Consider the following 15873-nt stretch of genomic DNA (forward strand, 5'->3'; position numbering starts at 1 on the left):
TCCCAAAGTTTCAGAAACAACTCTTACACATTATATTAAGGGATTCTCAAGAACAGAAACAAACATTAAATTCTATTAATGAGCAACAGCATTCTCTACTGCTCTGATTCAGACAGTTCATAATGTCATAATCTGAATTATTTCATTTAATGAAATGAAAAGGTCATAAAGTACCTTTTAATAATCTATTCTGACTACCTGCTTGACTCTGCTTTTAGAATTTTCTCCTATAATAACATACCACTAAGCTACAGTATCTTTCAAAGTAAACCAAATCTTATTCTAAACTCAAACTACAGAGATCCAGTGTGACTTTTGCCAAGTTCCTTAAAGCCTAATTATCTTTACTGATAAAGTTTATAAGCCACTTTCATTCTGAAGTTTGAAAAGAAACAAAAATGAAAATCCAGTTGTTATTTCAATTTATTACTTTACCTAAAACCATAAAGAAAAGCTGCCTTCATCTTCAGCTGCTCTGCCTCTAAGGACTATGACTAATACCAGCACATTTGATCAGAGCATCTCCCTGTACATGGATTTTACGAGAAAGTTTTGTTTTTCCCTCTCTTCTTTTTCCGAAATTAAATGCTCTCAGTTCTCCTCCGGTAGCTTGAAGACCTTTGTGAGGAGTTGGCATCCAGTTATCCCATTTTGTCTTGGATGTGTGGGCAGCAAAAAGAAAATGGGATCTTTGCCTGACTCACCATGACGTACAACCTACCAGAGAAGAGTACAATGCTACCTTTTTAATTTTTGTGCTTTTTTCAAACAGAGGCAAGCCTGCTTATGATTACTAAGGAGAAAATTCATGAAGGAAGATAAGACACTTTCAAAATTACAAGGACAACACACACAAATGCACGTCAAACCCAAGCTCTCGCAAGTTTTCCATTATGTCTTACAAAGAAGTGAAGAAACCAGTAAAACTCCTCTTTAAGGTCAAACAAAAGCTGCCACCTGCAAGGAGACAGGAGCTGCCCAAAGGAATATTACAGTGGGTTTTTTGAGACTGCAAAGTAAGGAACCACGACCTCCCTCTCTTGCTCACATAAGATCTGCAAAAAAAGGCAAAATAAGGCTCTGTTTGCTAAGTTACAGCACACAGTCCATGGCACTCCCCCTTAGGGCCTGCTAAGTCCCAGCTTACTATGGGATAGCTCTCAGGAATCTGCCTGCATGGAAAGCAGGAAGAATTCCCAATACTTTTGCAACCCATGCAAAACTCCTGATCAGTCTCTTCAGTAGTTTTAAAATATCACCTATCCCTTTAGCACACTTGGCACTAATTACTTTCCAATACCTCCTGGTTTATTCAGCATTTTAATATCAATGCTCAATTAACACTGCACAAACTCCTTGGTGAGAAAATGTCACCATTTAAACTCGTGCCTGTGGTTGTACCTGCCCACACTGCACGTGCTTTGCACTACACAGTTACTGGGTGACAAAACTTCCAAGATAAAATTGTGTCACCGAGGGAGGAATTGGAATACGTGGTGACCCAGCCTGAACTGACTCTGCAAGAACCTTCCCTGTGTGAGCACATTCCCACCAGGCAGCGGTGATTCCTTCCACTGGGAATATCACTGGCTCAGAAATGCTAATAAGCTTTCCACTCCCTAGGTTTCATTTGGGCTGGAAAAGGCTCTGCAGTTGGTTCTGCAGTGTGTTCTCATTTGGGTGCCCCCTCCGCTCCAGCTGAAAACATCAGTCTGCAGGAAAATGTGGTTTATAGCCATTTATTACAAAAAGATTATGGTTAGTAACCAAGTGCAACCCACAGCACATCAAGGAGATGTAGATTTTTCAGACATTTGCAGCATGTTGAAAGCTTCCCTTTGACTGAAAACTAGAAACTAACCACAGAAAACATCACCTCAATACAGCAGATGTCAAAAGACAGATGTCTCAAAACTGCTAAGGTTTTTGAGTCCAAAAACTTATCTTGCAGCCTGCCACAAAGCCTGCACTGCAAGCAGAGAAATATATCTCTACTTTAATAATCTTATTTATTTCTTACAAGGCACCCAAACATTTATATAACCTGCAACACCATGAAGTTTCCTTGAGTACAGATGCAGTCACACCTCAATCTGTGCTGACACTGCAGCTTAATTTAAGAGAGTGCTGAGCAAATGAACCACACTGAAAACTTTCAAGTCCTGAAAACACAGGACTCCAAAATAAATGTTAAGCCTCTTGCAGCAGTCCAGCCTAGGAGGAACACAGGTTCAGGAGAGTTCAAGTGGCTGATTCTCAGAAAAGTGACTGACAAAACTCAGGATAAAGGTGTGTGCAGCCTCTTAGGAGGAAAAGAAAAGCGATGGATATCCTCGGTTACTGAAAGGACTCTTATCTACACGGAGCTCCCCTCAAAGAGCACCAAGACGTACAGGGAGGGATTTGTGTATTTAATTCCTCCAGCAATCACTGCCTTACTGCCTTGGTCCTTCTGGGCAGGCACTGCTGAGATCAAGGGCACAGCGACTTGCTTTTCTCACCTGATTCATGTAACATTAAAGGAATCCTACTTTCAAAATTAAGTTACAGACTACTGATCTCCCAGAGCTCCATGTGCTGGAAAGGTAAGTGCAAACCAGACCTCCCAGCAGGAGCTGAGACCATGGAAAACAAATATTAGTGAAAGCAAAGCACACAAGGGAACTCAGTTCTCATACACGTACTTTTCTTGCGGGGCTGAGATGGTGATGTGGATTGTGAAGTGGCACTCTCCTCTTCCTCTTTAGTCTCTGCTTTCATTTCAGGCTTCTTTTCCTCAATTTCCATTGGCTCCTGCTTCAGTTCTGTTCCATCGGTTTCCTCTTTTATTTGTGAAGATCCTTGTAAATCCTCCTCCACCTTAAGAAAGGACGCAACGAGAGGTGCTGTTACACCTACATCCCAAACTTCAGCCATCAAAATATTAGTTTGAGACTGTTGAAGCACTTTCCATCCATGGCTTTCCTCAGGAGTTACTTTGCAGTAACGACCCTCCTCTCGCCCCTTAGCTCACCGAGTCAGACAGATCATTAAGTGCTTTTATATCTATCACTGCTTTCAGTTAAGCTGTAGAGAATCTCATTTACCTCAGTCTTAGCTTCCACTTGTGTCTCACTAGTCTCTGGCTCAGTTTCTTCAGTTTTAACTTCTGATTTGCTTTCTAGCATTGGTGCATCTGGTCCTAGTTGCTGGGAATTCGTATCAGCACTAGCAACTGAGGCAGGGGTGGGGACCCTGTTATCAATACTAGCTGCTGCCTGGGATAGCTGTTGTAAAAACAGTACAAAAGAAAGACACTGCATATATAGAAATATTTTCCTTTACTAAAAATGAACAGCACAAAAGAGACATGAGATGATATTCTACAACAGTGCAGAACATGGATACAGGTCACTGTAGCCAAGTTTTGATATTACACATTTAATAACTCTGCTTTACAGAGGAGAAGCCAGGGAAGAATTCTGCCCCAAAGAGGCTTCTTTTACAGAGAAAACACCTGCCCAGTAAAACACTGTACATTCCTTGAAACGTGCATTTGCCTTGGCTGTATCTTAAAAGGAAAAAAAAAAACTATGCAAATCTCAGGATCAGAAAAGATTCTGATTATGGCCAAATAGAGTATTCGGCCTGTTACACCTCATCTTTCTGCACACTGCTGCCAATTTTACTTTGAGCAGTCCAGCCATTCAACCCCCCACCTTCACAGAATGCTGAGCACATCTGAACACACACATTTGACACATCTCTACCCAACCCCCTGGTCTAAAGCAGAAGCTGCTATGGACAGCTATGGGCTCTATACATTCAGGACATGGTGCTACAGACAGGGACACTCGTGATATGTCACAACACAAGGCAAAGGGGACTGGCCGGTACTTACTGGAGTGCCAGGTGGCTGTGCCTGCACAGATGTTGGCTGCTGCTGGGCTGGCTGTGGGGTTGGCACAGACTGGGGCTGGGCAGGGGTCTGTGGCTGCGGTGTCACCTGGGCCTGGGCTGCAGTCTGCCCTGTGGGGGTGCTCTGGGTCTGCGTGGCCGTGGGAACAGAACCCGGCGTCGGGGTCGGAGTTTGTCCCGAGGACGAGACCGGTGTCGATGGCTGTGTGGGTGCTGCTGGCTGGGGAGGAGTCATTCCCGGGGGGGTTTGGTGCTGCATCGGTGCCATCCCCGCAGCAGTGGACACGGGAGGTGTGCTCTGGTGCAGGGGGGGCTGCGTCACCGGGGGACACGGCAGCTGCCCGCTCTGCGGTCCCAGCATGTTCATGGAGTTGGGAAGAGCAGCACTGGGAACCTGCCCCTGCTAGGGGGAGAGAGAGAGAGAGAGAGAGTCTTACAGAGCCTGGATTCACACCTATCCTTTCAATCACAGCCCCGAAGCCTTCTCTGACAGGATACTGTCAGTGCAAGCAGATCAGCCACAAATAATGCTGCTGCAAGTGACCGCTCCGATTTCTGTCATCGCTGCCATCAGCTCTCAGGGACCTTTCTCCCAGATCAAGTTGTGCCATGCGCATCCTGCATTAATTCCATTGGCATACAGAGGGAATCCTCGCAATCCCAGTAACACACAAACCCACAGGCAGCTTCTGAATCGTGCCATTAGCTGGGCAAAGGTCAGGCTTTGACACAAAATGGTTTTGAGCAAATACTCATTTTTAGGCCAGGACTCTGAGGCAGCTCTGCTTTAGAGGGCAGGTCAACGCATTTAATGGTGCTGTTGCACAGAAGAAGACTTAAGAATTCTTGAGTATTTCTGTTTTCTTTTTTATGCTAATTAAAATGCTCAAGATGCTTCAGAAAACCTGGTATTTGTTTTTCAGAGCAGCAACAAGAAAGTACTCTGGATGTACTTAAACCTTTAAGTGATACATTTTACTGAAGATTGCATCAGATAACTAACTGGTGATAAAAAAGAATACTCCATTCTCAAATGTAACTGTTACTCTTAGAAATACAAATCAGTTAATTTCCTGCAGATGAGGTTTCAAATTTAAAACACACTTCTATATTGTCTTTAGAGAGGCAGTTTTATGGAACTAAGTGCATTGGGAAAAAAACGTTCACCACAAAGGCGGTCAAACAGCTGAGCCGGGGCCCATGAAACTGTAGATACTCCATCCTGAACATACTCCAAACTTGACTCAGCAGAGCCCTTCATAACCTGATCTAAGTAATCTCTCAGAAGTCTGGAGGTTTTAACTAGCCTAAATTACTTGGGCTCTGAGTTAAACAACAAGCCTTTCCCTCTGGAAAAGCAGATGCTTTGGCACCATAAGCACGGCTGCTCTTTCACTGACCACTACTGCAACAGAAAAATGTTACAGGAAAAACCCAACAATTTTCTCTCCATAAGCAAAGAAGTTAAAACAAATTTTAGAAGATCTTGCCCAACCACTTTATTATAATCCCAGATTTAAAGTTAGCTACTGCGGTCCACACAGAGACAAAACATATGTTCATAGGCATCCCATAAACTGATTTCTGATATTTCCCCTAAAACTCTCGTCAGCATGCATTTTTAAGGGATTTAAATCAGGAATTGCAGGGCGTTGCGCCCCCATTAACAGATGTCGATAAGTTATATAAGAGTTTCTGAAGAAGGCAGATGTAACCCAGGATCCCCCAAAGTTGGGGTGACTACATCAAACAACGGATACAGAAGTACAAATAAACAAATGTAAGGAAAGTAAGCAAAAATTAAGAGCAAATAAATCTTAGAGAACCCATCTCACCTGTGCCACCCCGGCCTGGGCTGTTGACTGACCCATGCCCACATTGTTCACATTCATAGCTCCAGTGGATGCTGGGAACTGGTTTTGGGGCAGGAATTGGTTCTGGGTAGGAGCCTGACCCATCATGTTGTTGGAATGAGCTCCCATCATGTTCTGTGGCTGAGGCATTCGGGAAGGAGACATTGCCATCTGAAAATTAACACCCAGATTAACTAATTACCATTTAGCATTATGGAGCAGGACAAAGGAAAATACACTGAAATCAATCAAAAGATAGGACAAAAAAATAAAAGGAAAGCTGGATTTACACTAACTGGAAGTGGGCATATGCTTATAACTTCAGCATTTGTTCCACAGCATTGATTATTTTGAACAGGTAATATTCAGAGTGTTAACTCTGTTTTGTTCTCTGGGGTGAAAGAGAGAATCCAGAGAAATTAAAAATATTGTTGTTTTTCTAAAGAATAAAAACACGTTTTCATGTAGGAACAAAGAAGGTTTACATACTGCAAAGACAGTAGGTGCTCTCCCACAGATTGCTGGGGATTACTGCACCTGTGGCACATGCCCCACTAAAGGTCTGCTCGGTGTTTTTGGAAGACGTAAATATTGCAAAGCAATGCCCTGATAAAAGCCTGTCAGACTGGCTGCATTTCCATGGGATTTTCCCCACAATTTGCAGCACTGCTGTGGTGGCTTGGCCTTTTCAGGGGGGATGGGTGAGGGCTGGGGTGGGCTGAGGGGGGTACGAACCGCGGGCACGGCGCCCATGTTGTTCATCTGCACCGGGTGGTTCATCGGAGATGCCGCCCGCGGTCCCAGCGGTGCTTGGGGCATCTGTACATTCCCTATGGACATGGGGTTAAACTGATTCATTCCTGCAAATGCACCCCCAAAACAACTCATTAGGAACAAGTCAGCAGAACTTATGGATCTATATTCTACTGTAAAATTAACAGTTATTTTGACTGCAATTCGACTGCCCTGCTCTTTATCTTTTAGTTATTTGACTTAACCGACAAATGAGGATGCAAGAAGTGTTTAGAGCCATACTAGGTAGGGTGAAATACAATTTTTGGTGCCTTAAAAAAATAAAATTAAATGCAAAAGATGAATAGTAGATGATCATCTGAGAGGATGCTGGATGATCTGCAGAGACAGGATGCTGTTTATAAATAATACCTTAGGATGGTTTCTTAAAATCAGGCATTTGCTTTGAAACAGCAATGTCTTATTCAGGGCTCAAGGAAATGGCTGAAGTAAATATGATAAAAATACATATGGGATGTATGAAGGCAACTCCAAGCCTCAAATCAGGACAAAAGCTGGCAAAATGCTTTAACAGGGGTTGTGCTTTTTATACAAAACATTGAATCCCTCCGAAAAACTTGTTTAAAGCCGTAATTATGGAGCTATACTTGTTATCAACTTGTTCTCCTATTTAAATAAAATTTAAAAGTATTAATTTCCCAAGGACATTTCAACACAAATTTTGACTTAGTTCTAACTCTGAACCAGGACATAAAATAGCTGAGGACACTTTTTTGAAGGAAGTTGTAGCACCTAAGTCACAGGTTTGTTTTTTGGAAAAAAACCACCCATGAGCTCACAGCTGCCTCAGTGACTAATGACAAGTGCTGTGAACAAGCTCCAAGGCTTTTTTAGATGCACTTTCCATGAGAAACCAAGAAAGGCTATCATTAGTTACACAGATTTTAGGACTAATGTGCTGTGTTTCCAGCTACAGGTGTATTTTTGGCTGCTTAACTGATGAAAACATGCCAACATCCTTCCCCCTTTACAGTGTTTTAAATGAGATTATCCACAGGATTCTTGCTTGAGCTGTCCTCTCTTTGGAAGCACTGAATTAATTCCCAGCAAAGTGCTGGATCCGTACTGTTAACACCGCACTGGCACACAGAGCAACACCAAAGAATGGTGCTGAAGAAAAGGTAGCCCCAGTAGTTTCTCCCTCCCAACACCTAAAAACCTCAACAGAAGACCAGCTTCTCCCCCCAGCAATTATTCTGAACCCACAAATTGCAATTAGAGAGGAAAACAGATACCTTGAGAAACCTGCATACGACTGATAGGCACGGTTGGCATGGACATAGGCCCATCTGCAACACAACACAAGAAGGGTCAGCAAAACCAGTTTTAAACCCAACCTCAGGACTAACTTGAGTGCAAAGACTCCTGAGAAGCAAAGGCAGCTCCAGCAGCACTTACTGGGTGGCCTGACGGGCTGTGCCTGGCCCATGGCAGCAGCCACCTGGGGAATCCCTGGGGGCTGGGGCCCGGGGGTCTGTAAGGCTGCTTGGTTCCCCAGCATCCCTTGTTTATGGAGACGAGACCTCCGCTTCTCTTCTAGCTCCTTTTGTATCTTATAGATCTTCTCTGCTAATAAATGATAGTATTCATCCTAAAAGGGAAAAACAAAGAGTAATCAGCAGCTGCAAAACTCATTCAGTCTACCTGAATACCATAATCTGCTTTGAGTGTTGTGGGGTTTTTTGTTTGTTTGTTTGGTTTGGTTTTTAATGTATACACCTGCCTAATTGAAAAAGAAATATTTATTTTCAGAATCCTGTAAATTAAGACAGCCTTTTCTGCTTTAATGCAGAAAAGGAAAAAAAAAAAGCTTCCAGAAATCACACTTGCTTTATGGCTACCCTGCATACCTACTCTGAGTAAATTAGCAGACAAAGGAGAAGGCTGAAGGTTCTCTGTTGCTTCGGCAAAACCCAGGAAGCTGTGATTTAGTTTCTAAGTGTTAATGATTTTTAAATGTTATTTTCACAATAAACATTTCCACTAATCCACAGACAAAAGGAAAACATATTCCCAGCACACTGTTACACTGAATAAACTTTCAGGAGACAGATGTTAAGGACAGATCAATTTTTACATAAAGAAAGGAACTGCTCTTTTTCTAAAGAGTCTATCAACAATCATGGCAAGAGAGAAACAAAACCAGACAAAACCTCAAAGGAATGGAGAAAATTCAGTGAAAAATAGTCCACAGGCAGAGACAAGTAAACACTACATCTTTAGAAGATGAAAAATCCATTTTGCTCAACCCACACTCACAACAGATCCAATAAGACAGTCACAGTGCACACCATGTAGGCAATTTTGCTTGTCAGGAATTGCTGGACACACATCTGCCAAGTGCATGAGATTATGCACCTAGGCAAAAAAAAGGCAAAAAAACCCCACAAACCCTCAAGGCTACCTCTCTTTTGTGGGGTCACCGTGCTCTTAGAACCCAGGGTTACACAGAGCACAGGCTGAGTGATGCTTGCCCACAATTGTTTTGTTTTTATTCAATATTATCAAAACCAGAATTTGGTATTACAGCAGGATTGAATTCATTTCTGAAAACTTAATATGAAATATGTATTCCTCAGCAGCCTTGTTAAGGAAGTCCAGTCATGCAGTATAAAGCTTTGTTTTTCAGGTCATTTCTCTCCTCAGAGTTTCTCAACAATCAGTGCACACACTTTCTGCTGTCCAGTTTAAAAGCTTTACAGCCCCTCCCCTTCTCCTGCTCAAGCCACTTCAGTTGTAAGTTCCTATTTGTAAATTTAATATTGTGCTGCTTTCCCACTGCAAAGGTTCCTGCAAAGGCTGTGTTCACAAGGAGCACACAATGCTAGAACATTAAATTCCTGACAGTGATGCCTCTTACTGAATATGTTTTTCAGTGTCAAAGTAGAACGGAAGCTCCTCAAAAAGAAGGATGCAATTCCTCATGGCATCGTTAACACATTCTGAACGACTCCCTTCTTCCAAGTTTGCTGCTTGGAGCCAAATACATTAGATGAGTTCCAATAAGAGAAACTTCTGGCCATGAGGCTCTGACAGCTGTTTTGAGGGATGAGAAGATACTTCTGGGTGTTTGTCTGTCAGAAGGCATTTAATTTTACAGTCAGGACTTTGCTGTGCTCATCCTTACTGAGAAGGTATTTAGACACCCAGGTGTGACCATGAAATCCTCCTTCTATCTAAAATTGGTCTCTAAGGCCGCCAGGGTAACCAGGGCTGGGCACACCCAAGTCTGCCTTGTAAACAACCTCTTGGTAGCTACAAAGAGGATACAATGTGGTTACTGACCAACACTGGCACAGCAGCACTCTAAGTATGGCCACTGCCTGTTTACCTCTAGGAAATAAAACCTGCATTTCCATCTCCAGCTCTTCTGGCAGGTGGGCTGAGAGGGGCAGAAGTGTCTGACTGGATCATCTGATTATCACCTGAAATGCCACTAACTACTCTCTTCAGGTGCTCCTCCCTTGCTTAAGAAAGGATCTGAAGTTTCTGATCAGGTAGGATCTTGCTGGCTGTTACTACTGGCACTAATATTGCTGTCTTTTCCCAATGAAAACTTTCAGGGAGTGGTTCCTTTAGGGTACAATTACCACCATGTCATATCCTCAGCCTGTCAATCAACAGGGGTTTGCTCCCTTCAAGCACGAGGGATTTGAACTGACATCTCTGTGCAGACAGAGCGAAAATCATGAACTACAACAGCACTTCTGGGTTGGTTTTTTTTTTTTTTTTTCCCATCCACAAAGCAGCCAAACTGACTTCTTATGTCTTAGTGCAACTACTCCTGGTGCTGCAGAGTAGAAGAGAATTAATTTCATCAGTACAGGCGGAAGGTAAGCACTGGGTCCTAGAGAAAACCTCCAGCGGTAAGAGGCACTAAGAAAATTTTAAAACTACTGCTTACACAGACTTCCAAAAAGGGAGGAAGTCAGTAAGGGAAACATCAAGAACTGCAAGCTGTGCTGCAAGCTTCTTGCATGTCAATCACACCTGCAGGAGGATGCAAGCAGGGATGGATGTGATGGTGTCTAGAGCTGAGGGGTGAATTAGCTTCGAATGACATGAATCACAAGGCTTGGGACTACACCAACACTGTCACAGACTGAAAACACGACTTTCCTCATGAAGAGGGCAGTGAAATGATTCTCTGGGGTTTTCTTTACACTGCCAAGATTTGTGATGCTACTGTTCTTTCACATGTTGAACTGAGGCAACATACCCTACTATTAGCAGATTCATACATATCTCCTTCCACTTTCCTGGCATAAGCCACCAAGTTCTCCATGCGGCGATCCTTCAGTGCTGCTGGATCAGGAGTGGGGAAGATGGCTTGGACACTGCAAGGACAGAGGAACAATAGAAAAAGATCTTCAGAAAAAAAAACCCAAATCAATACAGCTTTATGATAATCACTCTGAATGTTCCCTGACACACTAGATACGTAAAAGCATATCAAAATGGTTAAAAAATAGTATTTTACTACTTCTCACAAGACTAAAACAAATCAGATGATGAAAATAAAGTGAGGCTTAACAGTTTGGAGTCTAAATAACTGTTCACCACAGCAGAGCAAATTTATTAGCAATAGAAACTAATTCCATGCCCACTCCTTACTGAGCACGAAGAACAAACCAAAGAGGAGGATTAAAGGTAACAACTCATTCTGAGTGGCCCAGCACCTGAGAATCACTACTGACAACTTTCTTTTCAGCTTAACAGCAGAACTACAGTATTGAAATTCTTTAAAAACATTGAGGAAAAAGGCAGCCTTGGTGAATACTTACAGTTTATGCACTAAATGATTGCGCAGGTCCTGAGTGACATGTTCATGCCATGCTTTCCTTACCCCGGTACTCGAAGGAGGTGCAGCCGTTGGCATTGAGCTGAGGTTTCCAACATTGCCAGAGTTTGTGCCATCATTCATTAGTGGGCTAAAATAAATTAAAAAAAGGACTGTTAGACTACCAGAATGCAGAGTTTTTTCATAGGTTTGATGCCTGAAGTAATTTTTGAGTTGTTGCTTCCATCACTTCTAGCTATTGCATCAAACATTCTCTTAAGTGAAATATTGGCATCAACAAACTGCGACCCCTGAAGCAGCAAAGCTCAGGAGTTTACAAGGCACATTCACAGTGTGAATGGTAAAGAATCACAACTATGAGCTTAAAAATACAAAATATTCTCCCTTTGGGACTTCATTTAAAAGCAGTAAATATTGTGGGGCTCTCAGGAGGCACAAAGTGGCAGCTCTGGAACTGAAACAGGAAAGAGAGCAGAGCTGTACACTTGACTGACCATCTCCACGCCAATACAATCAGTTTTTAAAGCATGCTCTTTATTTACGTTCATAAGCATGCAAATAAATGTTTAATTGAGCAAGAATGAAAATATGTGCATTACTTATTTGTCCCAAGGGATGTTGGAAGAGCAGTTTCAGAAATTAGACCCGGTTGCTGGTCTGTTGTTATTCCTCCTGCGGGAAGGTTCATCTGGTTGGCTCCTTTGGGACAAAATTAAACATCATTGGTACACAGTTCACAATTTTGACAATAATAGACAAAACTGCACTTTACTGACCCATCTGACTAAAGAAAGAAGCAATTTATCAGGTTAAGTACTTTTATAACAATACCTGCTGTGCTGCACATACGTGGCTATTTATGGAACCAAGTTACTTTCAGTCTGAACTATAAAAATGAGTCTATTAAAATTTTAAATTCATAAACTCTTAAGATTAGATCAATACGCTATAAAGAAGCTAGTACTAGCAATCAGGACGCAAAGAAAAAGAAGTATTTGAGACAGAATTGTCTGTTAGAACAGGGAACAATCATTAAACCAAAATCCTTCAGAAATTCTGTCTCATCACCTCAGAGAACAAGCTATGGGCTATATTTTATACGGAACTAAAACTCCTGCTATTTGGCAAAAGCACTACATTCAAAACTTTCTAATGCTCAAATGTAAATGAATGGCAGTGGATATATACAGTGCATTTTTAACTTACTAAACAACATGAACAGTCACTGCTCGGACCAAACAAAATACCAGACTATCCTAAAAACTCAGCATCAGTTATTTTAACTTTTTTTTTTCTTTTCTCCACCTACCCAGTGCATTAATGGTCCTCATTTGCTGGTGAGCCTGAGGCTGTGCTGGCTGCTGGCCTTGGACCTGGGGCTGCAGCTGTGTTTGGGGCTGGTTGCCATATGGCAGCCCCAGGGCAGCGTAGGCTCGTTGCATGGAGCTGGGGTCAATTGGATTGGGATTACTTAGTGAAGGAGTGTTCTGCTGGCCCGTGCCAACAGAACCGATGGAATTCTGGATCCCACCAGCTGGAGACCCTAAAAGGGCTACAGAAAAGAGAAAGGATAAGAGAAAATTACAACTCGATGAGGATAAGGAGTAAAACCAGTCATGCCAAGAGTCACCAGAACATGCACATATTCTATGATACAGATATTTTCCTGCCAGAGGACAGAACAACACCCGAGATGCCGAGTGGGAAAACTCAGCCTTTGATTCTACAGGACAGAACCCACCCTGGCTATTAATCCATGCAGTCTAAAGAGAAGTGCTGTCAATTTTAGGCAGATAAGCCCATAATTACTTGTAACACATATATAGTATAGGCTCCTATATAAGGCTAAATAGGATTTTCATGCTTGGAGACAGTAAACTAAGGGGGGAAAAAATTTAATTCCTCTACTTCCCTCTTTCCCATCAATCCCATTTTAGGTCAAAATATTTGGCTCCAGAACAGAGATCCTGAGTTGAGCAGAAACACTGTGTCCTTGGACACAAAGGTAATACTGAAGATCTGTTGGTAGAAATTTTCATTGCGAGCAGTCACCAGATGAATCCTCTGAAGGCCAAATTACCTCAAACCCCAAGTTACTCAGAGATATGAAAAACCCTGATGAGTCTCAGATTGTACTGGCAAAATCTAAAATAAGTTGGAGAGTCATAAAGGGGTTGAACCCTGGTAATTAATTTAGATGATGTTTAGGTATTCATTAACCTACCTATATGGCTACCACAACCAACCAACCTCTCCCACCATACAGATTTATGGAAGAGTCGTTTTTATTGTAGACAGGAAATGGAAACAACAGGGAAAAGCAGTATTTACTTAATGCAGAAGAGAGCAAATTATGCTTGCTGGTTCTCATTTTAGCTGCCGTTCTAAGTAATATCATGTTCCCTTGTGAATGACCCATGGAGTACAACCTTCAGCACAGAGACACTGCATTTTGATAATCAGGACTCTGGTAGAAGTAACACCACCTTCACATTTTACCCCTCAAGTAATTAAATATGTAATGTGCATTACAAATCTGTGAACTAAACTTAGCAACAGTAATGGCTCTTAATATAGGCAACAATAACTGTTTTATTGAAATATTAGTAGGGGCACGTGGTTAGATAAAAAAGTCATGAAAACAAGCCTTCTGAGACATTAACAGCATTATCCAGGCTTTCTTAAATCCTTACCCACTATGGAAACTGAATCACTGAAAGAAATACACAGGCTTCCAGCTTCCGCCCAAGAGAAAACACACACATTGCAGAGTCCAGACTTTTCCCTCTCCAGATGAGAAATCAATTTGATCTCATTTGCCAAAGAACTACAAATAAATATACTCAGATATCTCTCTCTCCTGCATAAGCAGCCCTACAAAAACCATCCTTTTTTTTTCCCCAAAGGACAATCCACAGTATTTTAAATGCTGCGATTACTATGGAAATTTAGGCTTATGTATACTTACACTCTGTGGACACACAATAACTTTTGAACTCACTGATCACTTCTAAGAGAATTTAAAAACAAAGACAGAAGCTGATTAAGATCCTATCAGCTTAATTAAAAAAAAAAAAAAAGATATTAAAGAGCAACTCTATGAAATCCTCATTGGACTTGCATGCAGTACTCTGGAATCACACAATCTAGGAGAAAGATGCCTTTACACTACTGTAAGCCAAGGAATAGGAAGGTTAAATAGCATAAAAGTTGTGGCACCCAGGAATTCAAAAGGCTTCAGAGGCTGCTGCAACAACACAGATTGATTCAGGAGCTAACAAGAATCCCAGCTTGTTAGATGATGATATTCCACCAGAAAAATTAGGACAAACTCCTCCCCAATCTGCTTTCAGTGCTGGAAGTGTGGAGATGGCAGAACGCCCACAGGTGATGCCGACGTTCGGGAACCAGGGAAAGGCTTCTGGCCACCCCACTGAGGAGAGCCCAGCCTTCCACCATCCCTCACATTCTCCTGGGGGAAAAACACTGTCTGGGACTGCAAGCTTGGCTTGAAGCTCACTTGGACAAGTCCAGCACCTCCAGCCCACAGCCCTGGGCTGAGCTTTGGCGGCAGCATCAGTCACTACAAAGCACAAGTTCAGCCCTTGGGTCAGAACAGTTTTAGACTGTTTGGCCTCAGCTTTTCTACACTTCACAACCAATAGGATCCTGATCTGAGCATTTCCCAAGATCAGGAATCTGGTTTTGAGGATTTTTTTTTTGTCTGTTCACTGGTTTCACATGAAGGCGTGACATTATCTGTCAAACAAGAAGATGGAGGCAGGGAGTATTAAATTTCCACTCTGGAGAGACCCAAGTGCAAATGCTGTTTCTTCTGTGGCAGATCCTGCAGGAAATAAAGTCAACTAAAATAAATACAACCCTGGAACAAACACATTAGGCCACTGCTACATGAAGCAACGTCTACTGCAATTTACTTTTCCGAACTGATGCTTCGGACATTGAGGAGCCCATGACAGAAGTTACAAGAGTGAAGTGAGCTCTGTCATTCACATTCTAAATGCTGTAAAGACAACTGGCTCAGTGTCTCCCAGGGTCACTTGTGTTTATGTACCTGAGGAGGGAAGGTTCAAACCAGCAAAAGTTAAGCAGCCCCAGGACTTCCTGAGCAGCCCTGGTGACATCCCAATGCCCCAGAAGGCATCAAAACCATCAAACAGCAGCTCACCTGCAGGATTCCTCTCTCAAGTAGTGCTGTTTAATGACACTGCACTCATGCCTTCTAGAGGGGAACTCCTCCAGCTAATTAAAATTTATTTTAAACACAGATCCCTAATGCTATTTTAAGAATGAATGCCCAGCACTTCTCTAACCTGATCATTCCAGTGAACATGTGAAACCATTTTTGAGAATTTTAAATTCCTAAACTCTAAGGATTAGATCAATAAGATAGAAAGAAGGCAATACTAACAATAAAGATGCAAAAAGAAAGTAGCATTTGATACAGAACTGTTTGTTAGAACAGCTGGCAATTGTTAAACCAAAATC

The 15873-nt window shown here is 42.2% G+C and overlaps 1 protein-coding gene across 5 annotated transcripts in view; it reads right to left on the bottom strand.

The window, feature by feature from the left end:
• Positions 1-15873, bottom strand: part of CREBBP (CREB binding protein) — a 97283-nt gene that overhangs the window by 27348 nt on the left and 54062 nt on the right. For 2 of the 5 annotated variants that reach the window (XM_066198346.1, XM_066198349.1), the window contains 11 exons: positions 12674-12916; positions 11964-12063; positions 11348-11494; positions 10783-10900; positions 7962-8154; positions 7799-7852; positions 6486-6610; positions 5733-5921; positions 3881-4300; positions 3087-3266; positions 2685-2859 (listed from right to left, as the gene is read on the bottom strand). In XM_066198346.1, coding sequence (XP_066054443.1) covers positions 2685-2859; positions 3087-3266; positions 3881-4300; positions 5733-5921; positions 6486-6610; positions 7799-7852; positions 7962-8154; positions 10783-10900; positions 11348-11494; positions 11964-12063; positions 12674-12916 — 1944 coding nt within the window. The remainder of the gene's footprint in view (positions 1-2684; positions 2860-3086; positions 3267-3880; positions 4301-5732; positions 5922-6485; positions 6611-7798; positions 7853-7961; positions 8155-10782; positions 10901-11347; positions 11495-11963; positions 12064-12673; positions 12917-15873) is intronic. The other 3 variants (XM_066198348.1, XM_066198347.1, XM_066198350.1) reach the window with 3 other exon arrangements.

Source organism: Chamaea fasciata, unplaced genomic scaffold (assembly GCF_029207755.1).
Source record: "Chamaea fasciata isolate MVZ Bird 193981 ecotype frontalis unplaced genomic scaffold, bChaFas1.0.hap1 SCAF_16, whole genome shotgun sequence".
Taxonomy (NCBI): domain Eukaryota; kingdom Metazoa; phylum Chordata; class Aves; order Passeriformes; family Sylviidae; genus Chamaea; species Chamaea fasciata.